Genomic DNA, 21,667 nt, shown 5'->3' with positions numbered 1-21,667 from the left:
TCTACCATTTTTCAGGGATGTTGTCAGGGGTGTGTGTTCCTCTGTCTGTCTGTCTGGGATGCTGTCAGACATATGCGTTCCTCTACCTACCTATCTCTCTCTATGGGCGAGGAGTGCTTGGAGTGTGCCTTCCTGCCTGGCAGAAGGGGGTCAGACTAGATGGCCTTTAGGGGTATCGATCTATCTATCTATCCATCTATCTATCATCTATCAGGGATGTGAGAGTGTCCAAAGAAGGGCGACTAAAATGGTGAATGGTCTGGAAACCATGCCCTATGAGGAGGGAGTTAGGGAGCTGGGGATGTTCAGCCTGGAGAAGAGAAGGTTAAGAGGTGACATGATAGCACTGTTTAAATATTTGAAGGGATGTCATATTGAGGAGGGAGCAAACTTGTTTTCTGCTGCTCCAGAGACTAGGACCAGGACAATCAATGCAAGATGCAGGAAAAGAGATTCCACCTCAACATTAGGAAGAACTTCCTGAGAGTAAGGGCTGTTCGACAGTAGAACACATTCCCTCACAGTCTCCTTCCTTGGAGGTCTTTAAACAGAGGCTGGATGTCAGCGATGCTTTGACGGAGAGTTCCTGCACGGCAGGGGATTGGACTAGATGTTCCTTGCTTGGTGTATCTCTCTCTCCATCTATGAGGGAGGCTGTTAGGGATGTGTGTTCCTCTCTTTTTCTGCCTGGGATCTCGTCAGACGTATGTGTTCCTTCTCTCTCCATCTGCGGGCGAGGCGTGCTTGCAGCGGGCCTCCCTCCCTCCCTCCCTCTCTTCCTGGCCGAAGGGGGTCAGACTGGATGGCCTTTGGGGGACTCTCTTCCAACTCTGGGCTGCTCCGTTGCCCACTCCTCGTCCTTCGGGGCTGCCGGGACTGAGGCCGGGGAGGAAGAGGAGGCGTCCCTCCGCTGCTGCAGTTATTGGCGGGGACGGTGTGCGCCGCTGTTGCCCGGGCCTTGCTGCCTGGACGGGGCGGAGGGGGGGGAGAGGAGAGAAGGAGGAGAGGAGGAGGAGGAGGAGAAGGGGAGAGGAGGAGAGCCAGCGAGGGAGCGATGTCCGAGGCCCCTGCTCCGGGCCACCCGAGCCGGTGGAGGCGGAAAAGGCGACGGCGGAGAGGAGGAGGAGGAGGAAGAGGAGGATGGATCCCGTCTGAAAACTTTTAGGAGGACTTCTTGGAGGACTTTCGAGGAGGACTTCGGGGTGCGATGCGGGCGCTGCTGCAGCTCTCCTTGGCGGCGGCGGTACTGGGCTTGGCGGCGCTGGCCTCCTCTCCGCCTCCGTCGGGGCTGCGCTATTCGGTGCCGGAGGAGCTGCCCCGGGGCTCCTCGGTGGGGGACTTAGCCCTGGACCTGGGCCTGGACCGGAGCCGCTTGGAGGCCCGCAAGCTGAGGGTGGTTTCCCCCGGAGACGTGCCCCTGGAGGTGGACCTGGCCTCGGGGCAGCTGCGGGTCTCGGGGCGCCTGGACCGGGAGGCGCTGTGTGCCGGGGCCTCGTCGGGGGCTGGCTGCCTGCTGAGCCTGGAGCTGGTGGCTGAGGCGCCTCTGGAGCTCTTCTCGGTGGCCGTCGAAGTGCGGGACCTGAACGACCACGCGCCGGCCTTCGGGGCCTCGAGGGCTCGGCTGGAGCTGCCGGAGTCCCTTCGGAAGGGAGCCCGGGTCCCTCTAGAGGCCGCCTCTGACCCGGACGTGGGGCCCAACGCCGTCCAGGGCTACCGCCTCAGCCCCAACCCCCACTTCGCCTTAGAGGTCCAGAGCCAAGCCGACGACGGCGCCAAGAAGGCCCCCGAGTTGGTCCTGGAGCGGGAACTGGACCGGGAGGAGCAGAGCCAGCACCGCTTGGTGCTGACCGCCTTCGACGGAGGGGAGCCGCCGCGCTCGGCCCAGCTGGAGCTCCTGGTCCAGGTCCTGGACGCCAACGACAACGGGCCCCTCTTCAACCAGAGCCTCTACAGAGCCAGGCTCCCTGAGGACGCCCCTCTGGGGACCCTGGTGGCCCAGCCCCGGGCCTACGACCGCGACGAGGGACCCAACGGAGAGGTCCGCTACGCCTTCGGAAGCCGGACCCCCGCCGAGCTCCGGCGGCTCTTCGCTTTGGACCCGGACACCGGGGAGCTCAGGCTCCAGGGCCCCTTGGACTTTGAGGGAACTGAGGCCTACGAAATCGCCATCCAAGCCACCGACCGAGGCGCCAACCCTGCGGTGGCGCACTGCAAGGTGCTGGTGGAGGTGGTGGACGTCAACGACAACCGGCCGGAGATAACCGTCGCCTCGGTGTACAGCCCCGTCCCTGAGGACGCGGCGCCGGGGACGGTGGTGGCCTTGCTGAGCGTCACCGACCAGGACGCCGGGGACAACGGCCTCGTCGACTGCGCCATCCCTCCCGGCATCCCCTTCGCCCTCAGCTCGTCCCTCAAAAACTACTACACCTTGCAGACCAACGGGCCCCTGGACAGGGAGCAGGCCTCGGAGTACAACATCACCATCACGGCGAGGGACGCCGGTTCCCCGCCGCTCCGGGAGGAGAAGCACATCTTGGTGAAGGTGTCAGACGTCAACGACAACCCGCCCCGCTTCCCGCAACCTTCCTACGATGTCTACATGGAGGAGAACAACCGTCCTGGGACCCTGGTTTTCAACGCCAGCGCTTCCGACCCGGATCTCGGCCGGAATTCCCACCTCTCCTACTCCCTCTTAGAAAACCACCAGCCCCCGGGAGACGTAGTGGGCAGGTATTTTTCTATCAACCGGGAGAACGGTACCATTTACGTCCTGGTGCCTTTGGACCACGAGGACATCATGGAATTCAGGTTGGTGGTGCAAGTCCGAGACGGAGGCCTCCCGCCCCTGGCCACCAACACCACCGTCAACGTTTTTGTCACCGACCAGAACGACAATCCGCCCAGAGTCTTATACCCAGCCTCCAAGAACAGTTCTTTCCTCTCTGAAGTCATCTCACCCACGGTCAACCCTGGATACATGGTCACCAAAATCGTGGCCTGGGACCCAGATGCCGGTTACAATGCCTGGCTCTCTTACATGCTCCTTCAGGCCACGGATCCAGGACTCTTCACGGTGGGGCTGCACTCAGGAGAGATAAGCACAGCTCGCCCTTTGCAGGATGAAGATGCCCCCAAGCAAACATTAGTCATCTTGATCAAAGACAACGGGCAGCCTGCCCTCTCTACCACTGTGACCCTCACTGTAACAGTAGCAGAGCCCTCGAGGGAGACACTAACAGACCTCACAGCTGTGTCTGCTACACCCCAAAATAAGAAGAACCTGACTTTCTATTTAATCCTCGCCGTCATCTTGATCTCAGTGGCCTTCTTTGTCACAGTGGTCGGGGTGGGCATTTATAAGTTCTACAAGTGGAGGCAGTCCAAGGAGCTCTTCAAGGCCTCCAGGAGCTCGCTTTACAGAACCCCGGGGCCTTTTAACCACATAGACACGGTGCGGAGTGGATTTACTCCTCCAAACTTCTACCAGCAGGTCCTCACCACTGACTCGCGCCAGAGCGACCTGTTGTACAAAATGCCCTTTACTCCCAGCCCTATGGGGAGCCGCCAGAGCACTATCACAAGATGTGATCCAGCAATATATAACCAGATAATAAGCACAAATAAGAGACTTCTAGTGCCCTCGGAGGTAATGTATGTTTGTTGTCCTGTCCCAGTAAAACCTGGAAAGCTCAGCTCTGAGCATCATTTATAGTCTAACCACAGACCACTACCTATTTTTCACCTGGAAATGTGAGACTACCTGTGAAACCTGCCCTCCTTCCTGTTGTATGTCTTCCTCCGGCGGTGTGTGTAGTTTAACCACAGAGTTAAGAGCAACCTTCCCACCCCCAACCTTCCTATGTGTTTTCTGTCCCTGCATTATGTGAACTTGGGAAGTTCAAACTGTTCTTTCTGTGCCAAGTCAAATCAATGTCAATTGCCCTGAAACCAATGGAATAGTAACACTGCGAGACAAAAAAAAAAGTGTGTGTGTGCGCGTGCATACACCCACAACGTGGGTTGTAAGTACAATGTGGGTTATAGGGACACAAAAGACGCACACTCTCGGAAAAGGGTGCAGGTGTGGGTTTTGCATTTTGTTGCTAGGTTGGTCTATCTAGTGAGCTTGGCGTAAGGTTTAATGTGACCCTGGGAAGTGTGCCTTCTGGTCTGCCCCACGCTGGCAGCTCTGCCAAAAGTAGTTCCTGAGATGGCTAGAGTGTCAGTGAGCATGGGCAGCAAAGCAGCACTGGGAGAGATGGTTAGGAATGGGACAAGAGAAAAGATGAAAAATGCTGGGAATAGTACTTTAAAAGGACTTTTTAAGGTTCTGGTCCTGGCATCCGAGGGGCACAATGCTGGGTTTAGAGCCCAAAAGCACTGGGGAGACTGAAGATGACAATGGCTGCAGCTCCCTGAGCTAGTGCTCCATTTTTCCATGCTGTGCCCTATTTTTTTAAAAGCTATTTTAAGTAGGGATGCCAATGTTAACTGTGGTTGGGCCTTCAAGTACCCTTGACCAGGCATACCATGTGCTGGTGACTGATAATCCAAAATGCAATAGATCCTTCTATATATATATATAGAAGGATCTATTGCATTTTGGATTATCAGTCACCAGCACATGGTATGGTATATATGGTATATAAACATTAATACAGGCCCCTTTGGCCTCACATAGAATGAGTACCCAGCTTGTTGGGGGCAATTAGCTTACACTTTGTAAACCACTTAGGGAGTGCTTAAGTGCACTGATAAGTGGTATAGAAATGTACTTGCTATTGCTATAGACGCCCCCTCTTCTTGCCCTCAGTAAAAGGGAGTTGGATTCTGGACACTGATTTTTCTTCGTATCTGTGGTCACTGGCTTAGCTTCCAATTTCTGTGAAATATTTTTTAAAAGGACTGTTGTGAATGTACAGCTCTTTCTTCTGTTCTGCCCAATGGATGGGAGGACAAAGATGTAACCAGCAACCACATGCTTCTCAGAAAGCAGGGCTTTCTGTGCTTTGTTTGAATGTATGGTGAGAAGCATAACAAGGGGTTTTTTAACTTCTAGATGACAACGTTGTAGTTGAATAAATGAGAACTGGGACAAGGAAGGTACTTCAAGAGTCTGGTTCTTGTTTAGCAACCTGAGAATTCAATTTTGTTTTGTTTTTGTGACTTAGCTATTTCTACACTATTGAACGTATGCTTTCAAGGGTGTAATTTCAAATATGTGTGTATCATATGTTTATGGTTCTATGGGAGAGGATGAGAATATAAAATTACAGAGCAAAAAAAACATGTTGCGTAGGGAGTAGGAAATTCAGTGAAGTTCAGGAATTTTGCTTGTCCGTTATTGCAATTAATTATTTCAACACTGTACAATATGTGGCTCACCAAGCCAAATGCGGTCCACCTGCCATGTATTTCAGCCTGCCAGCTTTTTGACAACTCCTTTGTTTTACAGCCATAGGCAGGCAACAAAAACAGAAGGTGGTTGGTGGGTTTTGTTCAGGTTCGAGGTTCTCTAGTTGAACATATCTGGTTTGTTTTGTATATTTGGATTTTTCTCTTATTGGGAAGCACAGTGTGGCTAAAGTAATGGAATGTGACATGCAGTACCATAAAATAGTAATGAAAATAAGCCCTTGCCTTCTTTGCGACGTTGCTTAGGCCTGAAGGGCTTGGAGACTTACTGGGCTTTGCTAAAGGGGGAACAAGAAAGGCATTTCCGCAGCAGAGGAACTGCCATCAAGAATGCTTCTCTGTGCCCTGATTAGCAGAAAATGACACTTAAGAGAGCATTTGCAGCAGATCTTTGAGACTGGTGGGGTACAAAGAGCTTCTCACAGTCAAAGGATGGTTGGGGCTATACCATTGCAGACTGCACAGGGGAGCTCATGCAAGAGCATTCCGTCTCCAGCTCATGTCACTGGAGGCATTTTATCTTAAGGGTGGGGGTGAGCCAAAGGGGGAGGGCACTTCCAGACTTATGGTAATCTTATGAATGAGAGACCTCCAAGTCACCATATCAACAACAGCCCTGTTCAGGCCTTGCAGACTCAGAGCCATGGCTTCCTTGATTGGGTCTATCCACCGGTAATGTAATCTTCCTCTTTTCCAAGTAGACAACAAGTTGAACATGAGTCAACAGTGCAATGTGGCAGTTTAAAAAGCCAATGCAATTTTAGGCTGCGTGAATAAAAGTATAATGTCTAGGCCAAGGGAAGTAATAGTGCCACTGTAATCTGCTTTGGTCAGGCCCCACCTGGAATATTGTGTCCAGTTCTGGGCAGCACGATTCAAAAAGCATGTTGAGAAACTGGAGCATGTCCAAAGGAGGGCGATTAAATGGTGAAGGGTCTGGAAACCATGTCCTATGAGGAATGACTTAGGGAGCTGGGGATGTTTAGCCTGGAGAAGAGAAGGTTAAGAGGTGATATGATAGCCCTGTTTAAATACTTGAAGGGATGTCATATTGAGGAGGGAGCAAGCTTGTTTTCTGCTGCTCCAGAGACTAGCACCAGGAACAATTGATGCAAGCTACAGCAAAAGAGATTCCACCTCAACATTAGGAAGAACTTCCTGATAGTAAGAGCTGTTTGACAGTGGAACACACTCCCTCAGAGTGTATTGGAGTCTCTCTCTTTGGAGGTCTTTAAACAGAGGCTGGATGGCCATCTGTTGGGGTTGCTTCGATTGTGATTTCCTGCATGGCAGGGGATCGGACTGGATGGCCCTTCTGGTCTCTTCCAGCTCTATGATTCTATTATTCTATTCTGGTCAGTCATGTCTTCTCATGATATGGCCAAAGTATAACAGTCTCAGTTTAATATTCTGTCTTCTAGGGAGAGTTCAGGCTTGATTTGCTCTAGGACTCATTTATTTGTCTTTTTAGCCATCCACGGAATCTGTAGTACTGTTCTTCAGTACCACATTTCAAATTAGTTGACTTTCTTCCTATCAGCTTTCTTCACTGTTCAGCTTTCACAACCATACATAGAAATGGGAAATATGCTGGCATGGGCAAGTGTAACTTTGGTTTCCAATGATATATCTTTAGACATCAGGATCTTGCCTAGTTCCTTCACAGTTATCTTTCCAAGTCCTGGTCTTCTTCGGATTCTTGACTGCAGTCTCCATGCTGATATATGACTGAGCTAACATATGGCAAATCTTGAACAATTTCAATGTCTTCTTCATCTACTTTAAGGCTATGTAAATCATCTGTGGTCATTATTTTTGTTTTCTTTGTGTTCAGATGTAAATCTGCCTTTGCACCTTCATTCTAAATTAACAAAGTAAGTCAAGGGGGAATTAAGGGCTATCTCTTAAGGGCTTAATGGAATTAAGTGAATTAGTTGAGAAGTAAGGAACAAGGCAGAAAACAAACCAAGTATGTGAAGCTACCAAGCTCTAGGAACAGCACACAGCTCATATGCTTTCATTACAAATATAGATTTGCTTTATACTTGCTTAATATCCATGCTTAACTTCCTCCCAAAGAATCCTGGGAATTGTCTGTAACATCCTCCTAGAGGTCTATTTGCCACAGAGATGCTAAACTTGTGTCCAAGATGAAGCATTTAGATTGCAGGTGCATCTCAGATGATGGGATATCCTTGCTGTATAGAAGTCCTCCTCCATGCATGTAGAAATCTAAAAGTCAAGAAGGGGAGTCCTGGAATGGTGTGGTGTGGTTTGGCTTGTTATGGGAGACCATTCAATCATCTTGGTAGATGAAGGGAATGCTGTAGATATAGCATCTTTTGATTTCAGTAAGGCCTTTGACAAGGTTCCCCATGACATTCTTGTAAACAAGCTAGTAAAATGTGGACTAGACAATGCAACTGTTAAATCAATTAGTAATTGGTTGACTGGCCGAACCCAAAAGGTGCTCAGCAGTGGCTGTTCTTCATCCTGGAGAGAAGTGACCAGTGGGGTGCCCCAGGGTTCTGTCCTGGGCCCAGTGCTATTCAACATCTTTATCAATGACTTGGATTAAAAAAAAATAGGGAGCATGCTTATCAAATTTGCAGATGACACCAAATGAGGAATAGCTAATACCCTAGAGGACAGGATAAAAATTCAAAATGACCTTAATAGATTAGAAAGATGGGCCAAAACTAACAAAATGAATGTCAACAGAGAGAAATGTAAGGTACTGCACTTATGGCAGAAAAATGAAATTCATAGATATAGGATGGGAGACACTTGACTTAATATGACAACATGTGAAAGGGATCTAGGAGCCCTAGTAGAACACAAGTTAAACGTGAGTCAACAGTGTGATGTGACAGCTAAAAAGGCCAATGCAATTCTAGGCTGCATAAACAGAAGTATAGTGTCTAGATCAAGGGAAGTAATAGTACTACGTACTCTATTCTCCTTTGGTCAGGCCTTACCTGGAATAATAGTGTGTGCAGTTCTCGGCACCACAGTTCAAAAAGTTGGGTATGTTTAGCCTGGAGAAGAGACGGTAAAGAGGTGATATGATAGCCCTGTTTAAATATTTGAAGGGGTGTCATATTGAGGCTGGAGCTTGTTTTCTGTTGCTCCAGAGAATAGGACCCGGAACAATGGATGCAAGCTCCAGAAAAAGAGATTCCATCTCAACATTAGGAAGAACTTCCTGATAGTAAGGGCTGTTTGACAGTGGAACACACTCCCTCAGAGAGTGGTGGAGTCTACCTCCTTGGAGGTCTTCAAACAGAGGCTGGATGGCCATCTGTTGAGGGTCCTTTATTGTGAGTTCCTGCATGGCAGGGAGTTGGACTCGATGGCCTTGTGGTCTCTTCCATCTCTGATTCTATGATATAACCCCCACCTGCAGTTTGAAGTAGTACAGCCTGGATTTAATTTACAGTCATAGTAAGGATTAGGACAGAAGCATAATTCGTAGAAGATGGAGGAATTACTGTTACACTAAAATAAGTCTACAGTATAGATACTTGCACAATGTGTATTCTGTCACATTGGGTAGAGGCAGGAACTTGTTTTAGGGCATGGTGGTTGCCTCTTGTTCAATGTGTAGAGGGGAACAGAGAAATGCCTAGGAAGACCAGAGATTGCACAAGAGACAACCATTTCAGTCAAGTTCTCAGAAAGGACCCAGCCAGATGAAGTCAAAACAGCCTGCATCTGGAGCCACTGAGAAACTGAGTTGTGGATAGCTTCCATAGTCACTATTTTAGTAAACTGAATGAAGTTTTGCAGCTGGGGAGTGGGGGGGTGGGTATAAATGCATGAATGTTGCACTTTTAGTATATCTCAAAATATTTCATACTAAATGGATACTGATCATTTTCTTTTCCTATTGATAACAAAAAAACTATCTAATTGTTAGATCAGAATTTACTTTCAACAGTATTTTATATTCTATATGCAATTGACCATACTATATTTAACAGTTCAAATTATACAGTCTAGAACATTGCAGAGGAAAGGACCATAATCAGAAAAATGGGGAAGTTCAAGAAAAAATATATTTATCTTGTTACTGGCAATAGCAGCTTGATATACTGACCCTAAGCTACTATTATCTTGAGCTGTACCAGATACCATATCTAATAAATGCAGTAGAAATAATTATTATTCCTTTTTTTACTAATAAATGTTAGAATGATGCACAGCAGGATATATAGGAAATATGTAAGACATCTGGCTATGAAATATGCAAAACAAAGACAGATGTGTTCAGAACATTTAGTATATTCATTCATTTTTGCCTGAAGTAGTTACACTCATCAGTGCAATATATACACCTTTGAATTATTCTGAAATGTATGTAGGCTGAATTAAATATGTGTAACAGCTTCACACGCTGAGATACAACATGGAACAAACATGGAACATTTTCATTTAGTGTTGTGTGAAATATCCATCAGTGATCACAATTCAGAACATGAAACAAAAGAAGAAATTTCACTGACAGTTAAGATGGGGACATAACAGCAGAATTTGAAATCAGGGTTTATGATTAAATATCTCAAATACATAGAAATACAAGAAACCTAAAAATGCCAGGTCCATCCAAATGTTTATATTGCTAGTGGACTACATTCAGACATTAGTACTACTGTGGGTAAATCCATTTAAATGAATGGCACTTAAGATAAGTTGTGACTGTCAAGTCTCATTCGTTTCAGTCAGTGTGCTCTAAGGAAAACTAACATTGGATTTAGCCAAGGGACAGAAACAACTAGCTAACGTCACGCTATCTAACCATCTAAATCTGAATGAGATTTGAGAGCAATAAACAATATGGATAGTTCCTGTCCTGAATCACTATCCACAGATTTTACAGTCTCTTTCAAAAAGAAGCATCAGTTATGTGGGGAGTGAGGTGTAATGAAACCAATGTAATTTTATCAATTAGAAATGTTGTTCTTATTTGCTGTCACTACTTTAGACCAAGAATATTCTTAGAAACTTGTATAACACTTGGGGGGGGGTAGCATTTGAGATTTTCAAGTCAAATTTCAATAGATTTCTAAGAATCCTTTCTGTGTCAAACCATAATTCCAAGATCTGCTTCCATCGTTGTAGCCCGTTATTCTTGTCCCAGACAACAAATAGTGTAGATAAGTCAATCTCATGTATATGTTTAGGGCAGGTTTTGGGGGCAAAACTATGGATTTTGATATGATCCATGGATAAATTGAGGGTAAAATTTAGGGGCCTGTAACAAAGGATCTAAAGGATGAAGGAAAGGAAAACAATGCCAAAGAACTTAGAAAATTATAGCAGGCATAACTGTGCTCTTACTAAAGTCTGGATGGATGAGAGAATGGAGGAGGGAATTATTGCTTCCATTATAGGTTACACTCTTGCCTATTCAGATTTTTTGGGTCAGTTTTTCAACCAAAAGTTCTAGACTTATACATAGGTATATACAGTATTTACTAGGATTACAGTAAAGAGAAAGGTTTAGAACAGTGGTTCCCAACCTGTGGGTCGGGACCCCTTTGGGGGTCGAATGACCCTTTCATGGGGGGTCGCCTAACACAATTGGAAAACACCTCTTTAATTACAGTTTTGAAGTAGCATCAATAATAATTTTGTGGGTTTGGGTCACCACAACATGAGGAACTGTATTAAAGGGTCGTGGCATTAGGAAGGTTGGGAACCACTGGTTTAGAAAGACAGAATAATTCTGTTTCCGTTTCAAAGGTATCTGCTTTATATACACTATGAAAGTTATATGGCACAAATGTGTACTGGGAACTGGGAACCCATATGTTTCTCACTAAATAGTACTTCCTAAGAAGCGTAGTGTAGTGTGTGTTATTGGAAAATATTGAGCCTATCTAGGAACACACTTGGCTTGGTATATGATTTTTGCAATTCTATTAGAAAAGGTTGTATATTTCCAGCTGCATATGGGTATTATATATGTGATTATATGTAGGCATTATGTTTGTGATTAGGACTATAATCCTGTACAGTAGTGAACTCAGTTACGTAGCACCCCCATTCAGGTTCCCATAATGGTTGTAAATGGTTTTTCAAAGTTGAATGTTGTATAATTGGGCAACTGTTATAGGGACTTGCAGTGTAAAAAGTGTCTTCAGTAATCATATTTTATATCCTTTCACTTAAAAAAACAGTAAAGGGAGATATTTTAATGTTGTAATTGATGTATTCAAATATGGGCTACAGGGGAAAATATCTTGATATAGCATGGTTTACCATTTTAGGTGTGCTACTAGATTTTCCTTGGAGCCTGTGCAGAAACTCTGCCAGTCCCTGTCATTGCTAGTTTAAATGGTCAGCAGGATCAACTCTTTTTGGTTTTAACATCTTCAGCTGGCCACAGAAGGGTTCATATAATTTCTTTCCTCCTGGCCAGTTCCAGGTTACATTTTTTGGCCAATTTTCAGTTGAAAACTTTGTTCTATAGCCCACTGGATGACATGGGGACAAAAATTGGTCCCTACCACTGTTCCTGACCCTAGTGTATGTGCTGGAGAAAAAAAATTGAAGAGGAAAGGACTACAGAACCCTAGTAATCAACAACTGCTCAGGCCTTGTACGCTTGGGGAAGTGTCTTTCCTGATAGAGTCTATATCTACCTGTAATGCAATCTTCCTCTCTTCCTAATGCCTCCCCTTTTACCAGGCATTATTCTCTTTTCTAATGAGTAATTTGTCTCATGATGTGTCTAAAATATGATAGCCTCATTTTGGCTTCTAAGGGGAATTCTGGCTTCATTTACTCTAGAACTCATCTATTGTTTACTGTACTTTGGCCATCCATGGGATCTGCAGAACTCGTCTCCTGGACCACTTTTCAAATGAACTGATTTTTCCCACTGACAGACTTCTTCACTGTCCAGCTTTTACAATCATACATGGAAATGAGTCTGACTTTGATACTGAATTATGTATCTTTAAATTTGAGGATATATCTAGTTCTTTCATAGTTTCCCTTCCAAATCTTCTTCTTCTTCTGATTTCTTGGCTACCGCCTTTATTTTGATTTATGACTGGTCCAAGGTATAGAAAATATTTAACTATTTTGATGTCTTAAACAGATAGCATGATAAAATGTAGCCTTGACCAATCTCCTTGTTAGTTGGAAAGTATTCTGTCTCCCCGTATTCTGACCTGATAGTGGCTTCCAGTATATTATAATATGTATAATATGTATATAATATGTATATTATGATATTACATGCTTGTATACTGTAAAACTATAATTACTGTATGTACTCATGTATAATCTAGAAATTTCCACTAGTCAATGTAAGTACTGCACTTTGACTCTCATAAAAAAGAACCATCACCTGGTTAAAGGCAAGGGTATAACCTATCCTGGAAGCACTTATTCCCCTTTACTCTTTCATCCTTCCAGCCTTTAGCGTGAACACAAACTGCTGGAATTTTTAAGTCCTTTGGCATTCTTTTCCTTTGCTTCATTCTTTAGAGCCTTTGTTACCCTCGACCTTTTCACGGGTCATATCAAAATCCATTATTTTGCCTCCAAAACCTACTCTTGACTTATACACGAGGTTGACTTATAGTCAAGTATATACAGTACTTGACTCATGAAGTTCCAAACGAAATAGAAACAATGTACACCCTTCCATTACAACTACATTATGGAATTCCTGAAGGAGAACCACTATTCTTGTTTCTATTCTACAGTGCCTACACATGTAGCATGCAGTAGGACCAAATCCAAAAGATTCATTTTCTGATCCAAGTGGAAAACAGGGATTACAACTGTCTCAACAGCAGTGTGGTTCTTCTGCCCTTTTCCACTGAGACATTTCATTGAAGACATTGACAATATGCCAAGTATTTATTTCCACAGATATCTGTGTCATTTACAATAGGTCCTTGTCTGATTCCTGCCTTGTTATTTCAGTTATTTGTTAGGTGCCTTGAGAATACAGTTGGTAGGAGTGCATAGGACTTCCATACGGTTAGTCCATGAGAAAACAGAAATAAACATCCTAGTAGTAACAACCACCATGCTGTAGACCCCATGACATTAGTTGGCATGCAGTGGTAGCTCGAGGCTCCATGTCCACCATGTGGTTTGTCTGACCATTAAAGGAGCTATCCACACTGGTGAATCTGTTTCTTGAAAGTACTTACCCAAGGTACTGAATTGGGTATTGGAGAACAGCAGATTCTTGCTGATGAAACTCATAAGAGTACCTCTCCCTTAAATTTCTTTTGGCATGGTTTAATCTGATTTATCCACTGACACTACGTTTCCAAGATGCAGATAATGGTTGGATGCATGGATAGGCTTTCCTAGCATACTCTGTTTGGACAGCGAAGGCAGTCGCGGGCTTTCAAGGTTCTGTCCTAGTTCTGTTATTGAATGTCATCCATTTTAAGTAATTTCTCACAAACAGCTTGGATCCTTTAAAGAGCTTTTATATTTCATGGTAGCAAATGGTAGCGCATCACTTAATTGTGCACTGACTGATGTTTATGCCTTTTATAGATTATATAAAATTCGGACGTCAACAAAATATGTAATTTGCTGTTTAAGCTTGGTACCCTGACCACTCCAAACAAAAGAATGTTCATTAATGAGTTTAAATACTTGTGACATTCATTAATGAATTTAAAAGCTTGTAATGACATAGGATTTAATGTTCAGATAATTATCTTGGGAAATCCAGTCACTGACAGCTGGCAAATAGGCTTCCAGCTCTTCAACATTTGTGCTGGCACTTTAAGACCTCCCCCACACTGTCGCTGGAGTTGGGGAGGGGGAAATGGGTGGTCCATTGCATACAATCAAAAGCTTCCCTGAGTGCAGAAATCCAGTCTCTGCTTTGATTAATAGTAAAGTCCCTCCTCTTTTGATTCTGGGATGGACTAAGCGCTGCTGCTCGGTTGTCTGTGGGAAAAAAGATAAGGGGTGCAGATGGTCCACTGCTTTCTCACTGCTTCTGTTTTCTAAAGTGGGATTCTGTTGTCTTATTCTTGACTGTGCTGGAATCAGAAAGGACAGCGGTCCAGCAGAGGCAACATCATGCGCTCTTCAGAGGAAAGGCAACATCTGCAGTGGCAAGTAAGAGCTTTGCTTTTGGTTTCTGTCTCTCTCCGGATTGCTGGCGAGATGACCCAGCTCCATTATTCCATACCTGAGGAGCTCCCTCCGGGGGCTTTTGTGGGGGATGTGGCTAAGGACTTGGGTCTCACAGCTGCCCAGCTGGTCTCCCGACAGCTACGGATCATGTCTGGCACGGTTGAAAAGTACTTCGAAGTCAAGGCTCAGAATGGTGCCTTGGTACTGAAAGAGCGGTTGGACCGAGAGGAGCTTTGTGGACCCAGTTTGCACTGCCTCCTGTATCTGGAGCTACTTCTGGCAAACCCAACAGCTTCCTACCGTGTTGAAGTAGACCTCCTGGATGTGAATGATAATGATCCAATGTTTCTTACTACTATTACCCATTTAGAGATTGCAGAATCAGCTGTGCCTGGGGCCCGTTTCCCCCTAGAGACTGCTGAAGATTTGGACATTGGTACAAATTCAGTCAGCACCTACCAACTGAGTCCACGTGGACAATTCAGCCTGAGTATTAAATCCCATAAAGGTGGGAGTAAACCTGAACTGATTTTGGAGAAGGCACTGGACAGAGAGCAACAACAATTTCACCACATGGTGCTTACAGCCTTGGATGGAGGAGTTCCTGCTAAGTCTGGAACTGCTAAGATTGTCGTGTCAGTGATAGATGCCAATGACAATCCACCCGTTTTTAATCAGTCAGTGTACAAAGTTACTCTACTAGAAAATACTCCTGTGGGAGCTCTGGTGGTACATTTACATGCTATAGACAAGGATGAAGGACCAAACGGGAAAGTTTCCTATTCCTTTAGCAGCCACACGCCACAGAAAATCCGGAAAATTTTCAGCCTTGGTGAAGAGACTGGGGAAGTAAGAGTCATGGGAACTGTGGACTATGAAGAAGACACGTCTTACGAAATTGATGTCAGGGCCAAAGACCAAGGATCTCCCTCCATGGACACACATTGCAATATCTTGGTGGAGGTAATAGATGTAAACGACAATGCCCCTCAAATTAGATTCATCTCCCTAATTGCCACAATACCAGAAGATGCTCCCCCAGGAACCACAGCAGGGCTCCTCAGAGTGAGTGATGGGGATTCTGGCAGAAATGGAGAAGTGCAGCTTCATCTCCCTGAAGATATTCCCTTCCAGATAGTACCTTCTTTTAAGAACCATTATTCTTTGATCACCAGTGGCCCTCTAGATCGGGAGGAGATTTCACAGTATAAGGTTATAATCACAGCCACTGATTCTGGTTCTCCCCCTCTTTCAAGCCAGAGTAGTTTCCTTTTAAACATATCTGATCTGAATGATAATCCACCTAGCTTCTTGCACTCTGCATACCAGACTCTTGTAACTGAGAATAATGCTCTGGGGATACCAATTATTTCGATATCTGCTTTTGACCCTGATCTTGGCCAGAACTCCCAACTGTCTTACTCTTTGGTAGAGAAAATCATAAATGGAATGCCTGTTTCCTCCTATGTCTATATCACAGAAAATGGCACTATTTACAGTGGCTGTTCTTTTGACTATGAAAAAACCCAACAACTGGCTTTCCAAATTCAAGCTAAGGACAACGGTACACCAGCCCTTAGTACCAATGTTACTGTCTCCATCTTCATCGTAGACCAGAATGATAATGCTCCCCTTATTGTGTACCCTGTGATGAAAAACGGGGTTCTAGCCCAGCAATCAGTCCCTTTCTCTGCACAGGAAGGTTACTTAGTAACCAAAGTGACAGCTGTAGATGCAGATTCTGGACAAAATGCATGGGTTTCTTATAAGCTTCAAAAAGCCACAGACCCAAGCCTTTTCAAAATCTCAACATTTACAGGAGAGATCCGAACAATACGAGCCCTTATGGAACAAGATGCTCCTTCCCAAGAGGTTGTTGTTGAGATCTTGGACAATGGGATACCACCCCTCTCTGCCACAGCTACTTTGATGCTTAATCTAGAACGGGAACATGAATTAGGTATGGCAGAACTCAGAAAATCCAGCATAGAACAGGATGGGCTCTCCAACCTGACTTTGCATCTTATTATTGCACTGATAGCGATCTCAGCACTTTCTACTTTAGCTTTTATATTTTTAACTGTAAAATGTCTTAAAAGATTGAGATCAAGACACACAGATGTCGCTTGGACCAGTGACATGAAGGGAAGAAACCCCATGGCAATGGGGGGACACTTTGACACTTTCTCTGTACACTTGAGCCCAGAGGAAAAAGTGGAGTTTCCCACTGCCTTCATTGCAGAAGATGCTTCTCCTTTTACTCTTCTAAGGCCTAGTCAGGCTCATTTTTTAGAAGGGAGAAATGTCAGGATTGGAAAACCAGTCACTCAACAGGATATCAACAACACAGACACACTTCTTGCCAGCAGTCTTTCCCAGGAACCAAATGAGGTGAGATCTGAAATACCATTCTGTAAGCATTTAAGGCAGCACTCCTTGATTTTGAGTCCATATCTGAAGATGCCAGTGGTGGTGACTTGATTATCTTGCAGGTTTTGTATTAGGGTGGTCAAGGATGTCAGTTAAAAGCATTTATTTAGGATTTGAGGTTGTGCAAGATTATGTGCTGTCTCTTTGCAACAAGGGATGGGGAGGAATGTATGCTCTCCACATATTGTTGGACTGCAACTCCCATAATTTCTTACAGCCAGTCTGGATGCAGATTATGGGGACTACAATCCAGCAACATCCCAAGGATCACATGTTGCTGACCCAAGCTGTTTTAAAAAGAACTCAGAAGCACAAAGACATGTTTCTAAAGATTTGACAAGAAGTAATGCTTTTAAACTATTGGGACCTAGGTTTTAGGTTGAATAGCAGCAGATTGCCTCTGGTTCCAAAAGAAATTTGGGAGCTGAATAATTTTCCAAAGAAGGTTGTAGAATCCGTATCTTTTTGGTATTTTCAAAAGCAGACAGAGGGTGAAGGAGGAAGAAAGTAAACAGGCATCAGGCAAAACAAAAAAAAGATCTGAGAACACAATGCCCTGTCTTAATGGTTTGCTCGCTGAGTCGGTTATAGTTACATGATTCATACTTGAATGCCAAATTATTATCCAAAGGGAAAATGATAATGTGTTTCCATCATTTAAGGGATATCAATATAAAACATTTGGCTTTTGTATACTGCCCTTTCTCCTTTCACAACACTGCCTCAATAGTGTTTGGTTTTTGGGTTCCTGCTGATCAAAGCCACTTCATTCCTTTTCTGTTACCATGATCTACTCAGAGATACTGTTGCACTGACTGATGTTCTAATTCTGGAGAGTTCGGTAAATGCAACTAGGAAGCCTCAAGCAATTTTTGAAGCTTTTGCATTCTTGCACTGTATGTTGAATGTTCCTATTTGTGCACTTAGAAGTGAACATTCTGAAAAGGCCTGCATTTTCTTAGCAATCCCCGCTATTTTTCATCTACTTTTACATGGAGATGCTTTGCCAAAGGTTGGTTGGCCAGTTTCTGTGAGTATTCCTCCATATCTTTCCTCTGCGGTGCTGTAACAAATACTTTTTTCATAGCAAGTGAAAAAGCAGACTAATGATTAGCCAGAAAGACTATGGTTCTGTATTCCCTACAGCTGAGAGTTTGTCTTTGGTTCAGACGAGGTGGAAGGAATCTAGCTAATGTGAACAATGAGGATTTGTACCGTTCATGCTTCCTGGACGTGCTGTTTCCTTGAGAACAAGAATCTGAGCTGCTAAACTTAGCTGCCAAAGCCAGCAATGAACCAGCCTCCTGAATAGTTACATTTAGGGGTGAATAATGGAAGGGATGAGTCCTGCCATCTCAACCTTACATGTTACTGCATCTTTAAGAGTGTAGGTGGAGTTGTCATGGTGTAGAGTGGATGGAGCTGTCATCCAGTCAGGTGCTGATCCAGATTTTTTTTTAGCAGGGGTGCTCTTTCTGCCTTGACTTTCCTCCCCCATCGTCGCTATGGCTGTAATTCAACTTCCCTCCCTCAATCCACCCCCTCAGCTCTCTGACTAACACTCTATTGCTGCAGCTAGGCAAGCTCAAAAGCTACTTAAATTCATTTGGAAGCAAAAACTGGGGGATTTTAAAAACAGCACGGATCCCGGTCCCGGAACCTCCTCATCCTTGGGATACCACAAAGACTTCTTCTAGAAGAGGACTTTTTGGAAATGAAGCCACAATTGTCCTGGCAATCCTCTTTCAAATGGCAAGTACAAGGTTTGTTTTTGCTGTTCAACTGGGTGTTGGTTCCAGGACAGATCCAGTATTCTGTGGTGGAGGAATCGGAGCTGGGGACCCTGGTGGGGAAGGTTGCTCAGGACTTGGGCTTAACAGTGGCAGATCTTTCCAAGCGGAGGCTGCGGCTGGGCTCTGAGGAGAGCAAGAGGTACTTTGCAGTTAACTTGGCCAATGGTGCTCTGATAGTGAATGAAAAGATAGATCGAGAGATCCTGTGCGGAGCAAACTCAGTGTGTATATTGCCGGTCCAAGTAGTCATAGAAAATCCCTTGGAACTCTTTCACCTGGAGGTGGAGATTCTGGACATAAATGACAATTCTCCCAGCTTCATCACTCCGTGGCTTGTATTGAGGATAGCCGAGTCTGCCACCACAGGGTCACGGTTCCCTCTGGAGAGCGCACATGATGCAGATGTGGGAAGCAATGCAGTCAGTGCCTACCAACTCAGTCCCAACCCCCACTTCTCACTTAATGTAAAAAATGTGAAAGATGGCAAGCTTTTACCAGAGCTGGTGCTAGAGCAACCTCTAGATAGAGAACAGCAATCAGAACACCAGCTCATACTGACTGCGTATGATGGAGGAGATCCCATCTTGTCAGGAACAGCAGAACTCACCATTGTGGTCCTTGATAATAATGACAATGAGCCTGCATTTGATCTTCCAGTTTACAAGATCAGCTTTTTGGAGAACATTCCTGTAGGGTCCCTTATATTCAAACTCAATGCAAGTGACCCTGATGAAGGTTCTAATGGGGAAATACAGTATTCCTTTGGAATCCACACATCTGATTCCATACAGAAGTTGTTTAGTTTGGATCCCCACACAGGTGAGATACATGTCCAGGGAATTGTGGATTTTGAAGAATCCCATTTCTATGAACTTCATGTGAGGGCTAGAGACAAGGGCATTCCACAGATGGAAGGCCACTGTGTTATCCAGGTGGAAATTGAAGATGAGAATGACCATGCCCCAGAAGTTCTGCTTACCTCCCTGGTAAACCCAGTACCAGAAAACACCCCATTAGACACAGTGGTGGGGCTTTTCAATGTCCGAGATCAAGACTCAGGTGCCAATGGGAAAGTGAGCTTACAAATATCACCAAACTTGCCCTTTAAAATTAAATCCTTTGAAAATCACTACTCCTTAATTACTCATGAGAAACTGGACAGGGAAACAGTCTCTCAATACACCATCAGGCTGACTGCCAAAGACTCTGGGTCCCCACCTCTGACCACAGATGTCACTGTCTTGTTAAACATTTCAGACGTTAATGACAATGCCCCATCCTTCTCTCAGAATTTCTACACCTCCTTCTTAAAGGAGAACAACCCACCTGGCTCTCTGCTGTGTACTGTGTCTGCGTCTGATCCTGATGACGGTGACAATTCCAGGCTCATGTACTCAGTTGCAGGCAGTCAGATTCAAGATGCCCCTCTCTCTTCCTTTGTTTACATCAACCCAGACAATGGGAACATCTATGCTCAGCACTCTTTTGACTATGAGATGCTTCAAGTGTTGCAAATCCCTGTCACTGTGCGGGATGCTGGGTCACCTCAACTGAGCTCCAGTGTCACCGTCTACCTCTTCATACTAGATCAGAATGATAACGCTCCTGTTGTTTTGTATCCAGTGGCTGGCCAGGAATTGTCAGCGCTCCAGAGGATTCCTCAGTCTGCCCCAGCAGGCTATGTGGTCACTAAAGTCACAGCAGTGGATGCAGACTCAGGTCATAATGCCTGGCTGTCTTACTCCTTGCTTCCTCAGTCTACTGACTCTTCCTTGTTCCGAGTGGCTCCCTACACTGGGGAAATTTGGACTGTTCGAGACTTCCAAGAAACAGATCTCACGACACAGAAAATCCTTGTCTTGGTGAAGGACAATGGAGACCCCCCGATGTCCACGACCATTTCCCTCTTGGTCTCTTTGGAGGACAAAACTTATGAGGAAAGACCTCAGTCTCATGACTTCCTGACACATCCCAAAGAAAAATCTGACCTGACTCTCTATCTGATCATAGCGCTGGTGGCAGTTAGCATTGTGTCCATCGTTACTTTCATCATCTTGTCTGCAAAATGTTTTTGGAACAAGAAAAGGCGAGATTCCTCTTGCTGCAGCCTGAGTGGCACTCCCGCTAGGGATGTATTCAAACAGTCCAGCCCAAAGCTGCAGCTGAACTCAGATGGCACATTGAAGTACATGGAGGTTACACTCAGGCCCACAGACTCACAGAGCCAGTGCTACAGAGCCAGCTATTCCCCAGGGTCTGACCGAAGCGATTTCACCTTTATGAGGCCTGTGGATTACCCCCAGCCAAGCACTTTGACAAGGGATTTTGATTCTTTCTTTTCTCGTACTGACACACTGAACCATCCCAACCAGGTGAGGTGGCATTTTGCCCTTTTTCCCCCTCACATATAAATGTTGTGTCTCCAATAACACTTGACCCTTGACCAAGAGCTAAGTGATGTTTGTCAGAGTGGGGAGGAGGATTACCTCCACAGAAACTGTGAAGGTTGGGTAAAACCATGTGAATTTCTTCCCATGGTATTGTTACCTTGTGCTGTCAGCAGCTCCAAGAGGAAGCAGGAGGTAGAGATGGGGGAGCAAGGGATAGCTTTGGTGTGTAACTAAAAAATAATAATAAATAAAATAATAGGCAGTCGTTCATTTTAATCTGATCATGATAAGGCTGCGTACACGCTGCAGAAATAATGCAGTCGGAGACTGTTTTAACTGCCCTGGCTCAGTGCTGTGGAATTCTCGGAGTTGTAGTTTGTTGTGGCACCAGAACTCTCTGACAGAGCAGGCAAAATGTCTCACAAAACTCTCAAAATGTCACACAAAACTAGCTAAAGCAGTCCAGGTTGGCATGATTTTAACTGTCATGGCTTTATACTGTTCCCAGAA

General features: G+C 45.0%; 1 protein-coding gene across 29 annotated transcripts in view; it reads left to right on the top strand.

Moving 5' to 3' along the window:
• LOC121928513 (protocadherin gamma-C5-like) overlaps nt 1-21,667 on the top strand; it is a 368,742-nt gene that overhangs the window by 307,526 nt on the left and 39,549 nt on the right. Inside the window, exon 1 of one of the 29 annotated variants that reach the window (XM_042463324.1) lies at nt 1,026-3,646. The exons of 23 other annotated variants lie outside the window; for them this stretch is intronic. In XM_042463324.1, the coding sequence (XP_042319258.1) occupies nt 1,208-3,646 (2,439 nt within the window). In that variant the 5' untranslated portion in view covers nt 1,026-1,207. Of the gene's footprint in view, nt 1-1,025; nt 3,647-4,216; nt 4,262-14,170; nt 16,936-18,375; nt 18,412-18,435; nt 21,140-21,667 lie in introns of those variants that run through there. 5 more of the 29 variants (XM_042463347.1, XM_042463322.1, XM_042463348.1 and 2 more) reach the window with 5 other exon arrangements.

Source organism: Sceloporus undulatus, chromosome 4 (genome assembly GCF_019175285.1).
Source record: "Sceloporus undulatus isolate JIND9_A2432 ecotype Alabama chromosome 4, SceUnd_v1.1, whole genome shotgun sequence".
Classification (NCBI taxonomy): domain Eukaryota; kingdom Metazoa; phylum Chordata; class Lepidosauria; order Squamata; family Phrynosomatidae; genus Sceloporus; species Sceloporus undulatus.
Note: the sequence above shows the minus strand (reverse complement) of the source record. Positions and strands in the feature narration are given on the sequence as shown.